Source organism: Helobdella robusta (genome assembly GCF_000326865.2).
Source record: "Helobdella robusta unplaced genomic scaffold HELROscaffold_1, whole genome shotgun sequence".
Classification (NCBI taxonomy): Eukaryota; Metazoa; Annelida; class Clitellata; order Rhynchobdellida; family Glossiphoniidae; genus Helobdella; species Helobdella robusta.
In genome coordinates this window covers 6,419,001-6,445,790 of record NW_008703570.1, presented here as the reverse complement: position 1 = coordinate 6,445,790, position 26,790 = coordinate 6,419,001, and the positions used below count along the sequence as shown (strand labels likewise).

The following is a 26,790-nucleotide window of genomic DNA, read 5'->3' as shown; positions in this document are numbered from 1 at the left end:
ACAACAAAACAAGCAATAAACTATAACGTATCATAAAACAAAGATTAAAACATGTGCGAGTATAGTCAAAACAGCAACAACAACAACAACTCATACATTTGCACGATCATCAGCATCACGGACAACATCTATAAGAAAAAACAAGCAACAACAAAAACAAATAGCACTAACAACAGACAGTACCAACAACCCAAACAACAACACATACAATAACAAAATCACAAACAACACGAACATACTACATCAACAAAACGTACATTAACAACAACACAAACAACAACACTAAAACAACACAACAACAACACAAACAACAACAACACAAACTACAACAACACAAACTACAACAACACAAACTACAACAACACAAACTACAACAACACAAACTACAACAACACAAACAACAAGACGATCGACCGGCGAGCAAGCAACGGTACTCTATAAATCAGAATTATTTTCGTGTCTTTTCGAGCGAGCGTTTATAGCCGCGTTAAAACAATCTCTCAACCATTGCCTACACGTACAAACTTCAACCTGTTTGTATGTGTGTTTGTATGTGAAGATATTTATTCAACCTATTTGTATGTGTGTTTGTATGTGAAGGTATTTATTCAACCTGTTTGTATGTGTGTTTGTATGTGAAGGTATTTATTCAACCTATTTGTATGTGTGTTTGTATGTGAAGGTATTTATTCAACCTGTTTGTATGTGTGTTTGTATGTGAAGGTATTTATTCAACTTGTTTGTATGTGTGTTTGTATGTGAAGGTATTTATTCAACCTATTTGTATGTGTGTTTGTATGTGAAGGTATTTATTCAACATGTTTGTATGTATGTTTGTATGTAGAGGAATGTATTCAACGTGTTTGTATGTGTCATTCCCATTTATCCAGCATGTTTGTATGTGTGTTTGTATGTAGAAACATGTGTTCGTATGTGATTAATATTACATTTACATGCTTTATAATTTTTAATGATGTTTTTTGCATGTTTGTGGTTGCATGCGTGGTGTAATGTTTATGCAAGTTTAACTGCATAGTAGACTGATTATATGGGCTGATATCAACTAGAAATATGCTTCCAACATTCTCTGGAATTATTTAAACGTTAATTTCAACAACGCAAGAGATGAACACAAACGCTCAAATGCACGTTTCAATCCTTTCAAAGTTCATGCCAGCCAACACGCATACATATTCACATGCTCAATTTAACGTAGACAGACAAACACACACTGACATACATGCATAAGCAAATATACATAAGCATACAAACAAAACATAAAAGTCAAATTAATAAAATATTTGTTAAAACAATACAAACCAACCGCACGTACAGGCAAGAGGAACATATAAGGACGAAGCAATCGTGCAAATATTTATGCAGATACACAACAAACTTAAACATAGACACATACACACACACACACACACACATACACACACACACATACATACACACATACAATCATACACGAGGACAATTTGAAAGAGTGTGAGGTCTAGCAAGTGAGGAATGAATTTATGAACCTTATGATCCAGGGGCTTATGTTTTTATGCACTCTATGTGGCGCACGGTTATTCATCATTCGGTCCGATATACAGCAGAACAGAGACGGGCAGGCAAGCAGAGAGGCAAGCAGGCAGAAAAAAGGACAGACACGCAGACAGGCAAAGAACTGACAGGTAGACGGACAAACATGTAGAGAAAGAAATTAGCAGATAGGCCGGCATGGAGACAGACAAACAGGCAGAGAAACAAGCATGTAAATGGACAGATAGACAGACAGGCAGAGAAACAAGCATGTAAATGGACAGATAGACAGACAGGCAGAGAAACAAGCATTTAAATGGGCAGACAGACAGGCAGAGAAACAAGCATGTAAATGGACAGACAGACAGACAGGCAGAAAAACAAGCATTTAAATGGGCAGACAGACAGGCAGAGAAAAATGCATGTAAATGGACAGACAGACAGACAGACAGGCAGAGAAACAAGCATGTAAATGGGCAGACAGACAGTAGAGGCAGACAGGTAAATAAACAGACAGACAGACTGACTGGCAGACAGACAAACAGGTAAGCAGGCAGATAGACAGAGAGACAGACACATGCGTCATATTGGTCTGTTCAAATTTTTTAAATTCCTTGCTAGTTTGCTGATCCTGCCACAGCAATTCTTTCGTCTCAGCGCTTTGTCATCCTAAAATCTAAGAGTGATGTGTGAAATATTATATAAAATATAAGCCAAGTGTTGCAAAATTATTTAGGCGCGATGTTATCAGTGAGTGACGTCATTTTTTAAGAAGTAACGAAACAACAAGGAAGACAAACAAAATAATAAATTGCTACGTCGTTGAAATGTCACGATGCTTAATGGCGATGCAAAAGTTAGATAGAGTTAGTCTGATGTTACTGATTTGATACGTTACTGGTGTGATGTTGCAAAAAAACCCAGAAAACATGAAATTAGTTTAGAAGATATGACTGACGTAAGATATTTTATCCGGCAGATGCGCCATTCAATGAGGAAGAAGATGTGACGGATGGAGGGTCGTAATAATTATGAATAAAACAAGAGGCGTTCATCATCATTGTCATCAGATGCCCTCTGCGACGACCGCGTCTTTCTATGTGTGTGTGTGTGTGTGTGTGTGCGTGTATGCGTGTATGTGCGTGTGCGTGTATGCGTGTATGTGTGTGTATGTGTGTGTGTCCGTGCGTGTTGTTTTTTATCGGTATTACTCTAAATAGAGCCATTTTGGTAAAGTGCAAAATAAAAAAAACCTGATCCGAGAACTTACATTGGAAATACCTTGACTAAATTTCATATGTTGTGACCGCGCTTGTTACACATACCTTTACTCAAAGAGTACAGGTATGTGTATATGTATTTGTACACTTTAAAATGCTCAAATCCTCAATTTTTGTTACATGTGCTATTCCTTTCGATATCTTTATTTCCATGTTCACATATCTAATTCACGTGAACACGTGAACGTTCACACGTGAACGTGTTCACATGTTCACATGTTGGTCGTCTTCTCTGGATAAAGACCGCTTATGGATGACTTTTTTAATGCAGCATTAATCATGCCGTAACGTGCATCTTTAATGCTCTTCCTCATGGAAATGATTCTTATAATTCATAAAAATGGACCTAAAACATAGCGGGGATTGTTTTCCTTGCACATGCCTCACACATCTTCTCTCATGAAACTTTTCATATTTTCCATCCATGGCTTGATCATACGTCTGCCTACCTTAAACTGCTGCTTTTCAACACTAACCCGTTCATTAAAAGTACATCAAACTTTTATTTTGAACACATTTTATTAGAAACTTTGTGACATTTATTTTTAACGACTTTCAACTTACAGATTTTATAAAAAAAAATGTACTTCACATTTTTTAAATTGAAAGAAAGAAATTTGATGACCAAACTTTGAAGCACATTTCAAGTTACGAATTTTATTAAAAGTGCATTCCGACTTCAAAGTGCATTAAAAAAGGTGATGACGTCATTTGCATCACAAGGTCCAACGAGACATCAAGTTGCGTAATTGAAAAAAGAGCATAAATAAGCATAAGATAACATCGGCCGGAAGTACTCTTGAAATGGTAGTCACTTGATCATCTACGATGTACAGTTGGTTATGTATTTACAGGTGTGTATGTGTGTGTGTTAGTTTGTGTGTGTGAGTGTTTGCGTCGTCTGCATTTATTTGTATGTTTTGTTGTATGTTCAGTGTTTGGTGTTCTGTTGTACGCATAATTTTTATTTGCGTGAATACTCTGATGCAAACTGTTATAGCTGTGTGCTCTTGTGTTTGTGTATGTGTGGATTCTGTTTAGTGTTTGTTACGTGTGTATGTATGCGCGCGAGCGTTTGTATGCGCTATTACGTACGCACACACTTGAAATGTTTATTTAACATGAGCACTGACTTGTTTGCAAACGAGCCACAAGAAGTGCGTACAAATGTTTGTGAAACAAAAATACTTATTCCACTTCACTCCAGCCTACTCCACATCCACATTCATCATCATCCCACTGCATCAGCCATTCGGCTGCTGTTCATCCTTCCTGCTACCACTAGCCAGTTTCAGTATTGAAACAAATAGTATATTATTAAAGTGATGCATGTAACAAAATGTCGGTTTCCACTTCAGGCTCCTAGCTCATAGCCATCTAACCATCGCTGAAGTGTATTGCCTGATGTTTGGTACTAATTCAATGTTGGAAAATTACCAAAATTGTTTCACTATGTAAGTTATTTAAAAATTGTTCTGTGATTTTCGTTTTATTTTTCATATACTCTCTCTCTCTCTTTCTCTCTTTCTATCTCTCTCTCTCTCTCTCTCTCTCTCTTTCTCTCTCTCTCTCTCTCTCTCTCTCTCTCTCTCTCTCGTCCACCTTTACTCTATCTTTCTATTTCTTTTTATCTCTATATGTGTGTGTGCATGTGTGTAAATGTGTGTAAGTGCGTGCGTGTTTGTGTGTGTTATCAATCGATACAAGTGTTATTTGTAAAATTAAATAAATAAACAAATGAAAACAACATTGATGAATGGATAGAAAAAGTATATAGAAGATGCACTCTGAAGGAAGAAAGCTCAAGAACATACAAGGATACATACAAACATACAAGGAAATATACAAACACACACGATACATACATACAAATATACTAGGATACATACAAACATACAAGAAAACATGCAAACACACACGGACAAACATACAAGGAAACATACAAACATACACGGATACATACAAACATACAAGGACACATACAAACACACAAACATATATACAAACACAATACAATGACTGAGACAAAGGTGGCTGCCAATGTTCAACTCATTAGCTCCGTATGAATTGAATGAAGACAATGAAGTTAAAAATAGATGCAAATAATTGCACAAGTCGATGATGTTTGTCATGTTGGAAGAAGAAAAAAAAACTTTTTAAGATATTATAATTAAATAATTATTTAAACTCACGACGTGAAACGTTCTAATTAAATTAATCGAAATCGTTTGCGATTTCGGTGAAAAAATGAATAAAAAGAAAGGTAACCATGCATTATATAAAATTTAAAAAGAAAAAATTCAATCAAACAAAGGCAGTAAATATGAATGAGTTGATGAGTGGCTGATTGAATGAATGAGTGAATAAATAAATGGTTGAATGAATTACTAAGTTGACAAATTAAATAACTTGATGAATGGAAGAATTTATGCGTGAATGAGTTGATGAGTGAGACGGATGTAAGAACAGTGAATGGATGGAGAAAAAGAGAAAAAGAGAAAGAGAATGAGTGCGTGTTATTCTTAATGTTCTTCGATCTCCATTATGCTCCTCTGCAATTGAATTAATGAACAGAATAATTGTTGAAGAGACCAGCCGACCCGAAACTTCTCCATGCAGCCAACATCCGCCAATTACGTAACTTCTTATTTATTACGATACTATTTACTACGATCAGAGATGTTTTTAACAGACCGGGAGTAAATTCTGTAAAAAATATTTCTAAATTGTTAAATATGCTCACATTTTCTAACTCAGCATTTATTGAATGTCAATAAATGAACTACCAACATTCAACATCGGTAAATTCCGAAGTTAAATTTATAAAAAAAAAGTGTTAAAATTAATTGATTATTTTTCAATGATTTAATATTTATTTTATAAATTAGAAATTTAAGACAAACATTTTGTAATGTCTACCTCATCATTCACGTTACTGAACGATCTGAACGAATGATCTTTAAATAACGATGCTGGATGATCAGCACTTCCAACCAGCTCAGCTGTTTGAAGCAAAACGTCGGTGCATTAATATGTTCGTAAGTATTGTAGATATTATTACGTGATGATACGATTTGACTTACATGTGTGTATCGCGGAAGGGTTTCGAAATCATTTTGTTCAGGTGAATTCGGTTTTAAAAAAGACAATGGGACGAAAATGTTTTCACAAAACTTTTTAAAAATATTATTGGCATATTTTGCAACAAAAATAAACTAGTTTCAACGAAGTATGTCTGTAAAAGACATGATTATTCCTCTTAAATATGAGGGAGAAATTGATTGAGTATCAAATATCAAGCCAAACAATGCATTAGTGCAGCATGGTTGGTGCCATCTTCCTGCACGTATTATTCATGTCGATCTGTCGATCTCCTGTTATTTGCCTGCGCAAAACAACTTTCACAACGTCAGCAGGAGCGAGCCAACAAATGAATGATCGTTCCTATATTCAGCATCTTTCCATTTTCTTATTTGAAGATAGCAAATATAACGAGATAACAATAATTAATTATACAGCGTAATTCTGACCATGCCTGCAAATATAACCACATTATGCACAATGTAGAGACAGTCAGACAAACAAACACAGAATGTTGCTAGAATAATAGAACGCGCACTAACTATAAATAAATGTTAATGTTAGGATATAAACAAATAATGGTTGGAATAATTGTGGAAGAAACTGATGGAGGATAATGATGGCATGGAAGCGAGGAGATGGTCGGTAATGATGTAAGTGGCATATGCATATGATAATAACTAAATGCATGATGTCGGCTCGCTTGTTTGCTCGTTTGGACTACAGTTAAGGAGCAATTACGTTCAGCTCGTTGTGTCTGTTCTCGTCTTTCGGTACACACTGCAGAGTATATGTTTCTCTAAAAATTTGCATAGTTTGTGTTCATCTTGTCTTGTAGTGGTGGATATGTTCCATGTGCTCAGGTGTCTCGTGGTTTTGTTGAGTTGTGGCATTCTGATTATTGTACATTTCAAGTGCGGTAGGTTGTTGTTTAAAATTTTAAAATGCAAAATCCCTTTTGGCGTTATTTCCAAGTATGCTTTGCAGGTTCAATATTTTCATTCGATGGTTACAATTTTGACCAGAACTCAAACACATGTTTTCCGTCACTTTTGTCGCATTTTTTATTTCTTGTTGTTTTGAATATTTGTTTGATATTTGTTACACAAGAAAAAAGAATATGTTAGAAACTTTTAAAAATTTATTTCAGAACTTACTTTCCAGTATAATCATTGCTGATGAACTTTGATCAGATTTTCAAAAAGTTGTTTTGTTACTCTGAAACTGATGGGACCAATCAAAAATTTCCTTGATATCACCGATGGATCAAAACGGCAGATGTCCATTTCAATTCCTTGCAACAACATACGCTGCTGTAACTTTGCTTGTCTTTATATAAATAGCACCATTCAACGCTCCCCGAGCAGCAATCAATCAGCTCGCGGAATTTCTTCCTTCCATTCCCATTTTATTTTATTTCTTTCTATTCAAATCATTTCAAATCTGCTTCTCAGTTAGAAGTTGTGTTTTGATTTTTTGCAATTTTAAACAATTTGCAACAAATTTTAGATTTTAATTAAGTATAATTGTGAAATAAAAATACAAAAATGTTTTTATAAATTTAACACAACTATTTTACTATTTAGTTAATCAGCGTTCATTATTTTTTGTTGCGCAAAAATTCATCATCATTAACATTTCCTTTCTCCTCTTCTTACTAAGAACTAACAATTTCGATTTTTAAAATGTTTAAAAAGCGCTGACGATAAATAAATAAAATAAAAACAACGTTCAACACAAATTTTCATACAATTCATCTAGATGAATTTATAGATGAATTTATAGAAAGTTTTAAAACGTGAAACAAATCTTTAACTCAATTATTTAGTTAAAAATCCAATTTCAATCGGTTCAAATTAGCTATTCAAAATGTTTCAGCAGTAATTAAAATACATTATTTTTACTTGTGTATGTTTACGAACACCCCATGTTTGCTTTTTGAAAGAATCCTCATCTCATTTTTACGATTAATTTGTTTTTAATAAGCAGGGCAAGAAATTTTCAACAAGTTTTCCATCCAAAACTTTTCCATGTTTCAAGAACAGACCAATTCAAATTTTGTGAAAGATAGTGGGTGAAATTTTCAATATTCAATAATATTCAACATCTATTGACACTTAACCGTATCTAACAACATTCAGTCGCATTATCAACATAACATGATCGATATAACATTTTCAATATAACACCATCGATGTAACATCACCGATGTAGCATCCTTAGTATTGATATAACATCAACAACATCCAACAATGGCAGAAGGATGTAAAAACGTAGAAACACGAAACACCAACCACACAATCGAAACAATCGAATTGAAGAAATTTATCAGCGAACAACTTGCTTCGGCATAAATCTGCATAATACACTCGCTCTTCCACTCAATAAAACGGTTTAACCTCAACCTGTATCCAAGAAAGAAAGTACATTAAATGAGGTCAAGTCGATCTGGGTCAGTGTGAAGGTCACCTGAGTTCAAACGTGAACATCATGATGAAGATGCCCTGCCAGCAAATGAAATTGTTGAAATGTGGGAGGATGTACATGCTGTTGAATGGGAGATTTTTATTCAGCCAACCAGAGAAACCACATCCACTTTTCGCAATAAAATATTTTAATGAGATGCTTTGTAAAAAGTAACATGGCAGTCTTTGTTTGAAAATAAAAAATAAGTTCAACCACGTTGCTCTAATTGAAGTTGATATTTAAATTATGTACACCTAATTAAAATTAAAAATCAAATAATGAAATAGAGACATTGCCATAGAATTCATAGAGTCATCAACGTGGAAGTATTATATTTCTCATTATACAGTAAAGTAACAGAAGGGCAACCAAATCTTTTAATTATTTCAGATGCTTTTGTGAGTTCCTCTCTCAATTATTCCTAAAGAGAACGAATTAATGAAATGCTTTTTAAAAATTAACATGGCAAAAATTAGGATTCGCCATGCTCTGTTATTAATACATGTAGATAAACACAAACCAACATACATGCATCGTGTCATGCACTTTAAAAAATTAAACAAACGCGTACAGATACATTGGAGAGTAAGTAAATACACTGCATTCACGAATGCAAGCACACGTTCACACAGACACGCACGCACATTCTTAATATACATCCATAATATCGTCGTGTATAAATGATGACCTCGGCCAATTGAAATCGATGTAGCAATAAGAAACTTATACATCTAGCTATGTGCTAAATCATGCGGTCACATGGCATCTGTGTGACCTTCAAGTTGGCCTCTTGACCCCGTGGACAGCCCATCTTAACCTTTCGACTTCCGCCTCGTCGATGCGATTGCTACCACTTCATCAGCATTTATTAAGTTGTGCTCGGAAGAATTTGAATGTGTGTGTTACTGTGTGTTTTGGTGTGTGTGTGTGTGTGTGTGTGTGTTTCTGTACATGTGCAAGCGTTTATGTTTGATCACGTGAATTTGTATTTCTGTACGTAAGTGGACAGGTGTGTACGCTAGTTGAGCAGATATGCAGAGTTTAATTTTATCATTGATTCTAACTAATACTTCGACGTTCCTCATCATGGTCACACATGGTGACAACCACTGTTATTATCATTCCAGCTATGAGCAGGTGCCACCATTCTTACTGATATCACCGCTGATGTGAATGTCGCCTCAATTACAAATACACACAATCAGTAATTTTAATTTCGACGATATTTGCCGGTTTCCTCTTTAAGTTGTTGCTTCGATAGGATAACATTTGTATTGTATTGCTGTACAGAAATGTCAATGGTAGTTAGGTAGATCTATATTCAAACTCGTCGCTAAGATGTTTTGTGCTTTGCGGACAGAACATTTTTTCGTTGAAAAATAACACGGTAACATTAGTTGTAACTGTAACATATATTGAAACAACACGTAAAACAACGCATATGATCCACATACAAACAAATACAAAAACTTTGGAGCGCACACACGGACACGGACACGCACGCACGCACGCACACATACACACACACACACACACACACACACACACTGGCAAACTGGACGAGAGCATCATTGGATCACGTGTTCAATGATGACGTCATGATCAGACGATCGGTCATTCTTGCAAGTGACCTCTCGACCCGAGGAGCAAGATAAATGACTTTAATTAGAAATCACTTGAGTCTTGTTCTATTCAATCTATCCGTGCATCTAATATATTTTTGTATCTTTCTTTATCCGTGCATCTGATACATTTTTGTATCTTTGCGTATCCGTACAACCGATCAATTCACAAAGCTTTGTATATCCAAACATCTTATACATTTCTATATTTTTGTATATTTATATATCTTTGTATATCCTCACATCTTTGTGCATTATTGTTGCGTTTGTCGATTGCGCAAATGTGTGTTTGTGAAAACGTCTGTGTTGTCGGATAGTTTGTATGTTGGTGTTGTGCTAGGAGGTAATGCGTTTCTTCCGTACCAATTTCCTATTGAAAGTCAAAAACACACAGTTTGTTTATTAGCTAAATTGTATTTAGAATATACGATCTATGTCGCCGTGCGTTAATACATGTTGTGAAGGTTTGCGGATATGTTGCGTGATTAGTACATTCTTAACTGTGCAGAGAAGACGGAGGACTGGTTGCATTGTTGTTTGGAAGATCCTCGGAGATATCTGCCTGCTTGCCCCTGCCTGCTGCAACTCATTCACACAAACTTTCATTTGAAGCTTCATTTAATTTCCGAAGCAACTGAAATATCACTGGCAGATTAGTAAAAATGCTTTCTTGCACTACGTTCGAAAACATGGGCTATCTTTTTTATTTCTGCTTTGTATCGTCTTGAAGTTATTTTGTAGTTTTAATTAAAAGGTGTTTATAAAATAGAAAAATAAAAGATATAGCAAACGCTCTAAATATGCTCTTTGGCTGGATACAAACATGTTCGCTTGAATATTTTGTTATAGGTAGATTATTCTTTTCATATATTTTGAATGTTTTTTTTATTTTCGAAACTGCAAAAATAACAAAAACATTGAGAACAAAAGTAAATTAATTTTAATTTTGTGGTGTAAGTGAAGGGTCTTAGCAAATTTAGTTGATCAGGGTCTGGCAACAGAAAACTGTTGACAATCAAATTTTGAAACAATTGTCTGTTGCAAGCTAACTGATCACATTGAATGTCAGATCTTTTTGACTGTAAAAAATGAGTCCGAAAAACTGAGAAATTGACACGACCCAGAGAAAACATGTGTGTGCACGATTGTGTGTGCATAGCATAAACACCACACACTCACACACACTCACACACACACACACACATGCGCAATGACACAATATGACATCATTATTCGTTCAACCTCCTGAACTTCTCCTCCATCTATCTTCGTCTCGCCATCTTTTCATTGCAAGTCATGCGAACGAACGCACGTACAAGTTCATCGCTGTACATGTACAACATTGCACAACACCAATCTTATTATTTCATTCATTCATTCCTTTCCTCTTTTTCATTTTACATTCTTATTCATTCATTTATTGTTCGTTCGTTCAATCATTCAACTATACATTTGTTAAATTATTCAATCATTTTTTTTACTCACTAAATCGTTTATATACACTTTGTTCATGTTCTATTGAAATAAACCAGTAAGAAGACTCGTTTCATTTTGGATAGTTGGGCAAAACTTGAGAACAATGAAGTAATTGAAACTGTTGAAATAGTAATTGTTGAAAAAGCAATCGGAACGAAAAGAATGAAGAAAATTTTAGCAGAGGTAGAGCAACTTGAAATGACGGAGTTGCAAATGAAAGCAACTGGCCCGACAGCAGCAATGTCACATAAGGAAACAAACAACAACTCTTTCGCAATAGTACTATAAAAAAAACAACATAATAACAACAATACAACATAACGCAACAATACAACAATTAAACAATTTAACAACAACGACAACAGTAATAGCACAGCAATAACACGATAAAACAACAGCAGAACAACGCAACAACCACAGCACTGCCTAAGATCTTCACAACACATTAACAACAACATATCAGCGCAACACAACAACATCACAACACCACACAAAACAACAACATCACAACAGAAAAAAACACATTAACACAACAATACAACACAACAACACCACAACAACACCACAACAACATCCCAATAACATCACAACACAACAACATCACAACACAACAACATCACAACACAACGACATCACAACACACAAACGCGCCCTTCAAGTGTCAGTTGAATTCAATCATCCATATTTAGCAGATACGTGTGTCCATGCTCATTCAAACAAACACACATTCAAACAAACACATACATTCACACAAACACACACACATACTTACACACAAACAGACACATGCATTCACACAACCACACACACACATATTCACACAAACAAACACACACACGTACACACACATTCAAATGCATACTTACATCAAAAAACATTACAATTGTTATGTTACAACTAAATGTTACAATTATGTATAATTACAATTACAAACATGTTGCTTATTAGCCAAATTTAAAAAAAAATATAAACGGATATGAAAAAATTTTGTTTGTGATTGTGTTTGTATATAAATATATATATATATATATATATATATATATATATATATATATATATGTTGGTAATAGACCATAATTTTTACAATTTTCTATAAATTCTACCGAATGTTTGGCGTTNATATGTTTGTAGTTCGTTTTTTCAAATATTGGACAAATCTAGAACTACCTTCCTTTTGACTTCTAATTCTCGAGAAAAAACGAAAACAAATCTAGAACTACCTTCCTTTTGACTTCTAATTCTCGAGAAAAAACGAACTACAAACATATTAACGCCAAACATTCGGTAGAATTTATAGAATATTGTAAATATATATATATATATATATATATATATATATATATATATTATATACAAACAAAATCACAAACAAAATGTTATTTCATTAATTCCAGTTAAAATTATTAATGTTAAATTAACAAGTTAAATCTAAATCAACAAACAAACAAACAAACAATCAATCATGCAAACGAACAAACAAATAGACAAACAGACAGACATGCCAAAAAACAAACCAACAAACAAAATGGGACCACGTGAATACATCTGCTTAATTGGCCTGTGTGTGTTTCTGTTCAGCAGTTTTAGTTTTTGATTGTTTTTGTTGGTTGTTGTGCTGGTAGTGTGTACGTTGTTGTATTGGTTTTCGTGTTGTTGTTGTTGTTGTTGCGTTCATTGTTGTGTTGTTTGTGTGTTGGTTGTTTTGTTGATTGTTGTGTTGGTGGTGTTGTTGTCGTTGTGTTGATTGTTGTGTTGATTGTTGTGTTGATGTTGTTGTTGTATTGTTGTTGTGTTGATTAATGTGTTGTTGTTATGTTGACTGTTGTGTTGTTGTTGTGTTGGTGTTGTTGTAGTTGTGTAATTTGTAATGATGTGAGTGCAAGTGTATTCGTATAATTACTTTCGGGAGGCTGAGCTCAGGTGTTCCCAAACAACAACAGCATCATCAACTGCACAATGTCAAAAAAAAGAAAAAGAAAATAGGCCATACGTAAATGTTTGGCCTCAAGTGCATGGTTACTGGTTCCTGATGAAACAATATTTGTATTCTTTGTACGTTTGTATGTTTGTATGTTCTTATCAAGTTTGTATGTTGTCACGAAGTTTGTATGCTCTCATAAAATTTCAATGTTTTCTTAAATTCTGTCAATTAGAACCTATGAACTTTATAAAGCAGTTTCTAAAAATGTACAAGTTCAAATGAACTGAAGCCAGGAAGAATTTCCTTATTATTATTATTATTAATAATATTAAATAGTTAAGTTGCAAAAATTAAATTCAAGTTTTACTGGAAATTATCCACCCAAGTGACACAACAAACAAACGAACCAGCCAGCCAACAAACATCTATCTCCCCAGTTGTCGAGTTACTTCTGCTAGAATAAAAACGTTGAAAAAAGATTTCAGACCTCACTTTGGTACAGAGGCATAAAATAAAATCAAATAATTATGTTATGATTGAATGATTATTATACACATACATTTCATTATGCTACAACTTATAATACATTTATGTCTATGTATGGAATCATGCTTCAACTACTGACTATAATGATGAAATAAACCTACACACGCAAACACTGTCAGGCACAGAAAGATTTACACACATACACAAACGCACAAACATACACACACGCACAGACATTTACAAACAAACACACACACACGTACCAACACACACACACATACGAACACGCACATACAGATGGGATAGACAGGAAAAAGGCAGAACCTATGGAATTATCCAGCACATTGCATCTCATCACCAATTATTCACATGCACACATGCTCAATAATACGTACTCATACGCACGTATACATAGACACACGCACACACACACGCACACACACACGCACGCACACACGCACACATACACACTGCATCAAATATATTTTCTTTCCGAAAACACCCAGGCACAAACTTTTAGTGTTGTGGAAAGCACACTCACAATGCATACTCTCAATAACTTTATTACGTAATTCTTACTTTATCAATTAAATAGTCTTAAATTAATACAAATGTTTTAAAATGTTTTTTTAAAAAAGGAAGGAATGTGCAAAATTTACACATCCTCGGACATCATACAAACAACATCACGCACAATACCACACACAAAATCACACACAACGCAACATCACACCACATAACACACATACAACACATACAATACACACGACACATACAACACACACAACACACACATAACAACAACAACATCAACAACACACGTATGTGACAACAGCAACAACAACAATATTAAATAATTGAATGAATTTACATATTAATTAACTCACTTCTTTCTGCATCGGGATGAAACGTAAGCTTCTGCACGTGTATGTGTACGCACGTCTACGCACGTGTGTACGTGTTGGTGTATGTTTGTATGTATGTGTATGTGTTTGTATGTATGTATAGATGTATGTGTAAATGTGTATGTGTGTTTATGTATGTGTGTATATATATGCATATATATGTGTGTGTGTGTAGTTTTTGTATGTATGAATAATTTTAGAAAGGCTCTCTAAAAACTTGTTATATGCGTTAGTATGCGTTTGTGTTAGTGTTGGTGTGTGTTTGTGTGATTGTGTCGATGTGTGCACAGTGGCAAATTTAGGGGAGACAAAAGAGAGGCAGTGCCCCCCTCCCTGCTGTGAGCAGTGCTTTTATTACAAGTGAGTAAAAGTGAATGTTAGCATCAAAAAGTGGGGAAAAGTAGCATTTTTGACAATAAATATTCACCTGATAAGCCATAAAAATGGTCGTCACCGTAATGTGGCCCCACGTGAACACGTATAAACGTTCCATCGTGTTGACCTAACCTAAATATTTTAACCCCCCACCCATAATTTAATTATTCCCTCCTCCGATCCATGTCAACCTTCGAAGAACTTCGAAATTCCCCTCGCGGTCAATGTCGTTTAAACATTTTCTAAATTTAGGCCCCCCTCTGTCAAAATTGTCTAGATCCGCCACCGTGACTGCGTACGTGATGCGTGTATGTGTGTGGGTACGTGTGTGTGTGTGTGGGTACGTGTGTGTGTGTGTGGGTACGTGTGTGTGTACGTACGTGTTCACACACATTTCATAGGGACACATAAAAAATATACTTTCACGGAGTAGAAAAATATATTAAACAATTAAATAATAAGTCTGAGTGTAGATAATTGCGAATGATTGCAACAAAAGGTTATTCTGGATAGTTTTTAATACAAACGAAATGAACGCTATTAACTGGCGTTGATTCTTTCATTTGTATTGAACATGAAGGAATGTACTCATCAAACAGGCGATTGCTCAGCAGCGCTGACAAGTACCAAGTAATCACATCACTGCTGGGTAAGTACAGAGTACAACAACACTCAAATGGCTACTTATTGTGTATCACAGCTGTGTGCACAAACATGCACGCTCTAGTGAACAAGGTCTGCCAAGTCGTGTACATTTGTACGTTGTACACTTGCACGTTGTACGCAGCTTGCGGAACAATTAAATGCGTTGCGCTTTATTTAGTCCATTAGCTCGTGCTGCTGCCCAAACTGCTTTTGAATAAATAAAAAAACTGTTCGTTTTGCTTTGTTGATATCGGCCAGTGTGCGTGTATGTGTGCGTGTAGGTATGTGTGTGTGCGTGTGCGTTTGTGTATGTATGTGTGTGCGTGTGTTTTTGGCGCATATGCGCATTTTTGTGTGTTTGCTGTTTATACGATGCGTGTTTGAGAATGTGGATGGTTATGTTTGTATCATTGTACTTTTGCACATGTTCTTGTTCAATAGTGTGTGTTTGTGCTTTGGTTGTGTTGGTTTGCTTGATGAAATGTGGGCATCGTCCAACATGCCCCGCTAGTAAAAATTATTGCAGTGTTAAACTAATAAATTAGCAAGGCAAGAAATCACGTACACACACAAACACACACACATACGCGACTACACATACACACTAGCTGGTCGTGAGCGTTCTAAATTTATGGTTGCAATGCAGTTCTGCTCTGGCACTTGTTTATAGCTTATCTCCGCCACCCAACTCCAACATCTTGCACATAAACAACAGTGTTAACGCTTCTAATGACAATAAAGTATGACGACTTGGTGTAATAAATAAGGATGATGATCACTTCCTTCGGCCAGTTAACTGTGATATATTTCTATCATATGAACCTGATGCTATATAATGTTTCACGCTCATGGTCGCTGATGTGCTATACATATGAATGATTTTTAACTTCTTATATTGTATTATAAATACTGTTTTAAATTTGATCACCGTCATCTGATAATCTTTGTTTTATGAATGATGAATCAGCGGAGCAAATGGGTTGATGTTTTTTTGTGGAGTTGATAATCTTCAGAGTGCATGGTCGACAAATTTGTTTCCAGCTTGCAGGGGCTCCAATCAATATTCAATACCATATATTTGAAAAAAATTAAATTTAAAGCTAAAAATTCTTCATTTAAAGGCAGTTATTTGAAATGATCTTTCCAAATCAAGCTCTGGTTAATTATTTTTTTACTGTTCATTGCTTTCGTTGGGAAAAAAAATTGAACTATGAAAATTTGAAATGAATTTTTGAAGGCTATGCAGTCTGAAATTCAAAACACACACACCACACACACACACACACACACATACACATACACACACACAACGACGAAACATCCTGCATACACATACGTCATCACACCAAATAAGCAAACAAAAGTAAACAAATCATTCCATTGGTCCTTCAATGTCACGTGTCCTATTCCCATGGCAACAAAACAAAAGATCATCAATTAGCAGTCAGTTGATCGACGTACTTTTGTGCAAACAATTTTATGCCCCACAAACAAAACTTTAACAAGCGCCTTCATTACCAGTTCGTTCGTTCGTTCGTTTGTTGATGTTTTTATTGTGGTAATGTTGTTGTTGTTGTCATGTTGTTGTTGTTGTCATGTTGTTGTTGTGGTTGTGCAGATATGCTGCAAAAAATTTAACAACAACAAAAAATATAATAATTGTAAAAAATGCAACAGCAATAGCATCAAAAACTGCAAACTGCAACCTATAACAACAACAACAACAACAAATGCATCAATTCAAAGAACAACATGCCAAACAGCCTCAACTTCAACAACGACGTCAACATTAACATCAACCAAAGTAGCCAATCTTCAACATCGTCAACAAAAACAACAACAACAGCATGAAATAACATCAACTGAACGTAACCAAAACAACAATAACATCTACAGCTAACTACAAAGACAAACGAATAATAATAATAATAATAATAATAATAATAATAATAATAATAATAATAATAATAATAATAATAATAATAATAATGGGAACATCCTTTTATTTTCTAACTCCAAATACCAAATATTAATAATGAAATAATTATAAAATCCTATTTAATCTAAAATGCTCGTCACTGCAAGTGAGTACATTTTAGAAGGGTTGGTTTAATTGTTCAATTGGGGTTCATTAAAATAATAATAATAATATAATAATAATAATGGGAATAATAGTAACATTAATCATAATAATATAAATAATAACAAATAAATAATAATTAATAATAATAATATAAAAAGAAATAAGAAGACAAACCTGAAGAATATGCGTTCCCTGATGACATTCGAATACATCCTGAACCAAGTTCATGGTGGATCTGCATTGAGGGGGTGCTGGTGGGATGGTGATGATAGTGATGGTAATGGTGATGGTGATAGTAATGATGATGATGATGTGGAAGTGTTGGTGATGATGATGGTGATAATGATAACGATGGTGGTGGTGGTGGATGTGGAAGTGTTGTTGGTGATGATGATAATGAGGACTATTATGGTGATGACGATGATGGTGACGATGATGGTGACGATGATGGTGACGATGATAATGATGGTGATGTGGAGGTCATGATGACACTGACGACGACAACGATGATGATTAGGATAGTGATAATTAAATAATGATATTAACATTATAAATAATAACAAACAAATAGTAATAATTAGTAATAATAATAATTTAACAAAGAAATAAGAGGGAGAATAACGAATCTAAAGAATATAAAAACATGTTCAGATAAAATAAGATCGAGTGTAAAAATATGAATAAAAAATAAATAACAGACTTTGAGTGAAACATTTTTCTGGATGATGATGATAAATATATCTGACCGTGGCCGTTATGTTAATGAGGTAAATAATGTGGCTTTGTGTTGTTGTTGTTATTGATGTTGTGTTGTTGTTGTTGTTTTTGAGGTTGTTGTTGTGTTGTTACTGTTGTTGATGGTGTGTTGTTGTTGTTGTTGTTGTTGATGTGTTGTTGTTGATGACGCTGTTATTTTGTTAAGATATGTAATTGTAATACAATCTTAATAATCATCTGATTAGTTTATCTCATCAGCATTACTCCTCCTATGAAAACAGATTTTAAAGAAAATTTTGAATTGTTTGAGTGTTAAATTTTCTCCAAAGATTGTATGCTTGTTTTATTTTTGTTATTTACAAGTTTTTTTTAATTTAAAATATTTTTTCACCAAACCAGAAACTTTTTCAAATTAAATTAACTGCAATTTAATAGAAAGAGAGAAAGAAAGAAAGGAAGGAAGAAATGTAAATGAATGAAAAAAGAAGTACAAGAAAATAATTCAATAAACGAATAAAAATCTGTTTATTGTGGCAGCTAGCGGACTGCAATTGACGTTTGTGGAGGTGGTGTGTCTTTGAAGTCTGCTGGTCGCTGTGCTGTTGTCTTGTTGTTGTTGGTGATGATGTTGTTATTGATGTTGTTGTTGATGTGTTGTTTTTAAAGTTGTTGCTGTTGTTGTTGATGTTGTTATGGATGTCGTGTTGTTGTTGATGGTGTGTTGTTTTTGATGTTGTTTTTGTTGTTGTTGATATGTTGTTTTTTATGTTGTTTTTTATGTTGCTGTTGATGATGTTGTTATGGATGTCGTGTTGTTGTTGATGATGTGTTGTTTTTGATGTTGTTCTTGTTGTTGCGTTGCCGTTGATGTTGTTGATGATGTTGTTATTTTGTTGTTATTTTGTTGAGATTTGTTGTTGTAATATAATTTGGTACATTTTATTTTATAGTTTTGTCATTTAAATTTAAATGTTCTCAAATGTTTCTTAATAAAAATATTATTCAATACGATTTTCTGTTGATTTCAAGCTTGATCTTCTAAAACATTCAAACAAATAAAATGCAAATTTTTTTAACAAGAAACATTAACAAGATGTGCATAAATATAATATAAACAAAATAAACATGAACGTGATACAACAAGATGAACATGAACGTGAAACGACAAGATGAACATGAACGTTAAACAACAAGATGAACATGAACTATAAACAACAAGATGAACATGAACGTTAAACAACAAGATGAACAGAATCGTGAAATACGAACATGAAACATCTGTGAACGGAAATTTTCAACACAAATCGAATGAATGAACGATTATTGATTTGTTGGTATGCAAAATGAACATGAACGAACAAATGTTTGCACATTCTGCAAAAGATTTCATGTTCGACAAACTCTACAAAATAAACAAATATCCAAAGAATCAATAACAGTCAAAATTATAAATTCACAAGTAAAATGAAAACTTGGAGCAGTATGTGGAGGAATCTTAGAGGGTAATTCGGGTGCAGGTAGGAACAGAACCAGGTAATTATTTGACACATACATGCAAAAAATCTTATAAAGTGATGAACAGAATTGCAGACAAAAATTTTTTACAGAAAACATTTTTAGTGAATTTGTAGGAATTGAGGAAAAAAGCTGTTGTATAATGTATTGTTGAAGCGCTGTCAAATTTAATGCATACATGTGTTTGGAAGGAAATTCTGTGAAAGAATAATTTAAAAAAGAGAAATAAGAAGAAAAAGAAAGCAAGATGTTGGCCTGAATGTCTGCTTAATTGAATAATACATCAAACTTCTTCTGTGCAGAGAATGCTTAATAATATTTTCCAGTTATCCATGTATGTGTCCTTCGTGTCATCGTCGTCGTCGTCATCATCGTCATTCTCACCCATGTGAGTGATCATCTGCTCGACCAAACATTACTCTTTCTTCTTTAACATTACACATGAAATCGTTAACTCTTTTATATTTTTTAATGTAAGGTTTCATTAGCCCCAATTAACGTGATTTTGTTGTTTGAGAAAAACGAAATTATCCATCGACAAGTTTTCAAATTTTTGTCCATATATCGTCAATATATCGAACATTCGTCAGCATTTCTGTTTTAAGATCTTATCACGGTTGGTGAAAATTAACACAACTTGAAACGGCGTTTCTTTTTTTTACACGGAAAATATCGAAAGAGGCAACTTGGTCGTTCGGAACCCACCTCCATTCCAACGAGAACAGGCAAAATTTTTGCTTCAATCCCAACTTCAAATAAGAACACGTGATTTCAACACCACCATATTAAAAAGTATAAACAACGACAAAACTACGCCAGCCCACACCCTCACAACATCATAACTACATCACCATCCCATCACCATACCACATCATTACATCATCACACGTCATTACATCACAACATCACAACATCACAACGTCACGTTCTTTTTCTTTCTTCTCCAATAAATTGCCTTCTTAACTAAGCATTGTTGGATAAATTCAACGAAAATTGCTGATTAATTCCATCAAAATGAAAGCTAGATAGGTTAAGGGTGAAATCGTTGCAATCAACAACACAATCATTGTCATCTTCATCTTTTTCATCCACATAATCAATGTCATTTTATGGAATAGATTGTCAAGATCGTTACCATCATCATCACCATCACCATCATCATCAGCCCTGTCGTTATCACTGCCATCGTCAGCAACATCATCTTCAGAGTGGCATTATCATCTGCACCAACGTGATCTTCATCGCTCGCATTGCAAACGTTATTTTGATTTTAAAGGCGAGTTTACAGCGCGACACAGCAAAACTGTACTTGAACTTTTTACATTTGACGAGACCCTTGCTGAAAACAAAAACTGTTGACAATAAAACTGAGGATGATGATGAGGAGGAGGATGATGATGAGGATGATGATGAGGTGGAGGAGAATGATGGTGAGGAGGAGAAGGAGGAGAAAGAGGATGATTGTGATGATGCAAAAATATGCACTCATATCACACCAACAACATCAATAGTGCCAACAACATCAACTACAAAATCAGTCGCTACAACATTATCAGTAACAACATCGACCACTGCAACATCCGCATCATCAACAACAACAACAGCAGCAGCCTTATCAGCAGCAACAGCGCAACGACAACAGCAGCCCCAGCAGCAACGACAACATCAATGTAAGCAACAGACGAGTGATTAAAAGGTCAAGTTTGAATGCAATAAATTGTAGCCTCTTTTAATTTCATTATCCCCCCAACGCCCACTCACGCCTACCGCGGACCAATTAAATTCCTTCCGACCAATGTGCTGAGTTTTATATTAGCAGAGACGAGAACGCCCCTAGCTTGCATGCTCGTCTGGCTGAGCGTTTGTCTGGATAGATGTTTGTTTGTCTGGATAGATGTTTGTTTGTCTGGAAAGATGTTTGTTTGTCTGGATAGATGTTTGTTTGTCTGGATAGATGTTTGTTTGTCTGGATAGATGTTTGTTTGTCTGGATAGATGTTTGTTTGTCTGGATAGATGTTTGTTTGTCTGGATAGATGTTTGTTTGTCTGGTAAGATGTATCTCTGGTTTGATGTCTAGATGTTTGTTACTAACAGGTTTAGTTAAACAGTTGTTTGATCTAAAGGTTTCCCAATAAAAGTTATTGAAAAATTTAAAACAAAAGTCGAAATTGGTTTTTATTAACTATTTTGGAAATTATGTAAATCAAGTGCACAAAAACAAAAGCAAATTTGTTGCGCATGCGAATAATTTAGGAGCGCCATCACTTCTGCCGTTTGTAAAAAAAACCGCTGCTATGATTAATAATGGAAGAAATGATGCGTTTCAAGTTGTAATTCCCAAATAAAACAACAACAAACATCGTCAATAAGGACACAAACTTTTTGAAAGGACAAAATTGTAAACAAAACTTTCCAAAAAACACGTTAAACATAAAATCAATAAGTGGAACAAAATTGAAACTAATTACACTACAGCATAACAGCACAAACAGCAACATAAATTTGTAAATAACGACCTAACTCCTTGCAACATGTTTCACAAAAGCACAACATGTTTTACACAATAACAAAACATCTCATCTTAAACACAAACAACTCAACATTCCAAACAACAACACATCAAAACACAAAACAACACATCAAAAAACAGCCCAGCACAACGGAACATGGCACAAGACCTTTGTAGTGACCATATAATGACCAGTCGTCTCGGGTCACTGAATTATGAACGTCAATTTTCTTCAAAAATCCTATGATGAATGCTAATGCGAGTACATTTGTGCAGTAAGCTTTCACTTGTTTGCAGATATGCTGATGTGTATGTTTGTGCGTACGTTTGTATGCATATCTGTGTGTGTGCATGTTTGAATGTATGTTTGTGTGCTTGCATATGTGTGTGTGTGTCTGTGTATGTGTGTGTCAGGCTGACCAGGTTTTTCTAAGACAGTTTCGTTTTTGGGCAAACTGTCCCATTCCAGCCACCTGAAACTTATCCAGACAAAAAAAGTTTCGATTTTATAAAATTGCCTCAATTTTATAACATCATTATTATTATGTTGCACTTGCTATTTTACTTTTTTTTATCAGCTGGTAACATAAATACATAGATTGCATAAATAAGAAATGACGTTAATAATGGATGTGCATGAGATACGGTAACAAACGAGCGGATGTGTAATTATTCCTACTCGCGTCGGTATGTGTTAGTGGAAACAAACACATTACTTCATGTTCCTTTGCTCAAATGCACAATGTGCCGGCATACTTACACTCACACAAACACACAGACATACGCACATACACATACAAATATACAAACTGTGGGAAGGTGTGTGTGTGTACGTGTGAAATATGTACGTGCAGGATTATATTCTGTGATCAGCCGAGGATGAAGTGCGTTAATATGGAATATAAATATATTTATTCAAAACAGGCCATCAATCTCCCGAGAGGAACGTTGTGAGAGGCTGAAATGGCGGTAGTGGTCGCTTGTGCTGGTGGTCATTTGTGGTAGTGGTCGTTTGTGGCGGGTGTCGTTTGTAGTAGTGGTTGTTTTTTTGTGGTGTTGCTCTATTGATGATTTGGTAAAATAAGTTATTTGCTCACATTTGTCTAATCATAATTCGTCAGCGAACAAAGCTTGCAAAAATGGTAATGATGACGACGATGATGATGGTGATAGCATTGGAGGAAAGTGAAGTCACTTGACACAGATCGTATCTGCACGATTTTGAAGGGACTTTCATATTCGCCCCATCCTTCCCGCATATCGATTCAATTTATGGACTGTTATCGTCACGTGCTTTTGTTTGTTTGTTTCTGCTAGTATGCAAGCCACATCAACTGAGTCAGTGTTAAACACACACAGTGTGTGTGTGTGTGTGTGTGTGTGTGTGTGTGTGTGTGTGTGTGTGTGTGTGTGTGTGTGTGGGTTTGGGTGTGTATGGTATGTGTGTGTATGGTATGTGTGTGTATGGTGTGTGTGTGTGCGTGTGAGTGTGTATGTATGTGTGTGTGTGTCTGTGTGTGTGTATTCAGTGTGTGTGTGTGTGTGTGCGTTTGTATGATGGATTAAGGTGAAAATGATGTAATAAAAACAACAAAAACAACAACAATAGCAACAACAGCAATGATAACGATAAGAACAATAGCAAGTAAAGTTTGTTCATCTTTTAAATTTTCATCATCCAGCACATAAATGGCCGTATTCATTTGGAAAGATCAGATAAGTCACATGTAAGATTCAGTGATGTGTGTATGTATGTATGTATGTATGTATGTATGTATGTATGTGTGTATGTATGTATGTATGTATGTATGTATGTATGTATGTATGTATGTATGTATGTATGTGTGTGTATGTATGTATATATGTATCTTTGTATGTAGGTAGGTATGTATGTATGTATGAATATATGTATTTATGAATGTGTACAAGGTGTATTGTTGGTGCTTTTTCTGGATGGTTCTATAAATCAAAAATGAAGAAGATAAGCGGAAGTCATGCAGATCGCTAGCCACGAAAAATTCTGCTGTTTCTAAGTACGCACAGCAACATAACAAACAACGATACAACAACACAACAAACAGTGGCTCTACAACGCAACAACAAAAAATACAACAATACGGCAAACAGATGTACACCAACAAAACAAACAAACACAATTCTACAACAACGCAATACATTGCAATGGCAAACACATCAACACAGTCTCACAACAACACAACACAGAGCCTCACAACAACACAACAACGATGCCAAAACAGATAACTGAAAGATGAAAATTGACGCAGCAAATTCAAAATCATTCAAAGGCAGTAGCCACAACGAAAATCTCAGCATCGTTGTTCAGTTCAGTCGGAAACACAGAAGCGAGAAAAAAAAACAAAAAAATAACGATAAGAATTGACAAAAAAATGAAATTTATTTGAAAAATTTGAGAAATGTTAAGCGCCTGACGTCATCTTCAATCTTGTTATCAGATGGAGTGCGAACCAGCCAGTAACAAACTTCATCCGGATCGTTATGTGGCGCATCTTCACAACTCTCACGTGCAAATCTCAATTCTCATATTCTCATATTGGCTCACTGTGTTCTCATAAGCCAAAATATCAATTTAGTGCGTTATATCGTTTATGCAAAAAACAAAAGTAATATAAAATATTTGAGCAAAAATGTACCCAAAAGACCGAGAACTCACCACGCTGTGTACGAGGCAGACAAAGGCAGAGAGAAGCAGAAGAAGCAGTGGTTTTGTTTGGAAATGAAAAATTAATTGTTTTCCACAACTGCTGGTGTCTTGATGAATGTTGGCAACAAAGTTGAGACACGTTGCAACCTTGCCAGCGACACCTCTGCTTCTACATCGGCAGATTTATAGCAGCACACAAGCAACACCTCGTTCGGTCAACTTCAAACAATCAACACTCACATCTTCATGCTTGCTACTCAAACGCTTTCAAGTACTTTTTAATTGTTTACTTACTGGTTAGAAATTGTTTGCAGGAAGCATTTTTTCAAACAAGTTTTATCGGGTTGTTTAATTATTTAAAATGAATTTGTGTGTGTTTGTGTTGCAAGGATCGTAATGGTTTTCATCATCAATGTTGCCTAGCTTAGGCATTGATGATCCACTTGTGTTTGCCTGTAAATTTAATGTGCGTGTGTGTGTGCGTGTGTGTGTGCGTGTGCGTGTGTGTGTGTGTGCGTGCGTGTGTGTGTGTCTGTGTGTGTGTGTTTGCGTGTGTGTTTTTTTTAAAATTTTATGGAGCAAATAAAATTTCGTTTCGTTTCGTGTGTGTGTGTGTGTGTGACCAATTGCCAATAAAACCACAACAATAACATCATCATCATCATTATAAAACAAGTTTTGTCTTGAAATGTAATCAAATAAAAGTTGTTCTAACAAAAACCGTCACAAACAAACAATTTCATAAATGCATTGAAAATAACATGGCAATAAAATGTACAGAATAATTCACATGAAAACAAACACGACACCAATTGAGAGGACCACAGCAACAAATACATTGGCATGCGAACCATTCAATCGCATCAATATGTTTCGCAGGACCATTCAAAGATTTCTATACATACAGCCATTTAAATGCTCTTTGATAACATCCTCATCAACAACAGCAAAAACAACTACAACAACATCAACAACAACATCAACAACAACATCAACAACAATTGTTATTGCATTGTTACTCTTTTCCTATTGTCCCACGCCCAGTTTGAGCATCAATTTGAGAGCTAGAGATTCCTTCCATTCATTCAATTCATGCTCCGGCGTTTTTTATTGATCACTTTTATATTAAACTATGCTATGGGCAGAGCATGCATAAAGAATGAAACAAGTTTCTGGGTCCGTCCATAGATATAGAATCTATTTTCAACATATATTTCTACATCTATTGTCATAATATATTAAACTGTTATTGATAAAACCAATTTACTCATCAAACCTGTCATATAAAAATATTCTTGCTTCCAAAACCGTTCATTACAAGTTTAGAACAATTTTATAATTTGGTATTAATTTGTAATAATTGCATCAAACTAATCACATATTTTCAATTCAGTAAATACTGAAGGCACAACTAACAAGACGACATCCGTCCTTGAGATACATCGCTGATATTTAAATCAACAGCAGAATTATTCAGCTGCAGCAGTCAGTTCTG

General features: G+C 34.8%; 1 protein-coding gene across 1 annotated transcript in view; it reads right to left on the bottom strand.

The window, feature by feature from the left end:
- The window catches only part of HELRODRAFT_63031 (hypothetical protein), a gene marked incomplete at both ends in the record, with an annotated part of 41,292 nt that overhangs the window by 13,423 nt on the left and 1,079 nt on the right, over positions 1–26,790 (bottom strand). Inside the window, one exon of the mRNA XM_009010990.1 lies at positions 18,045–18,121. Coding sequence (XP_009009238.1) covers positions 18,045–18,121 — 77 coding nt within the window. The remainder of the gene's footprint in view (positions 1–18,044; positions 18,122–26,790) is intronic.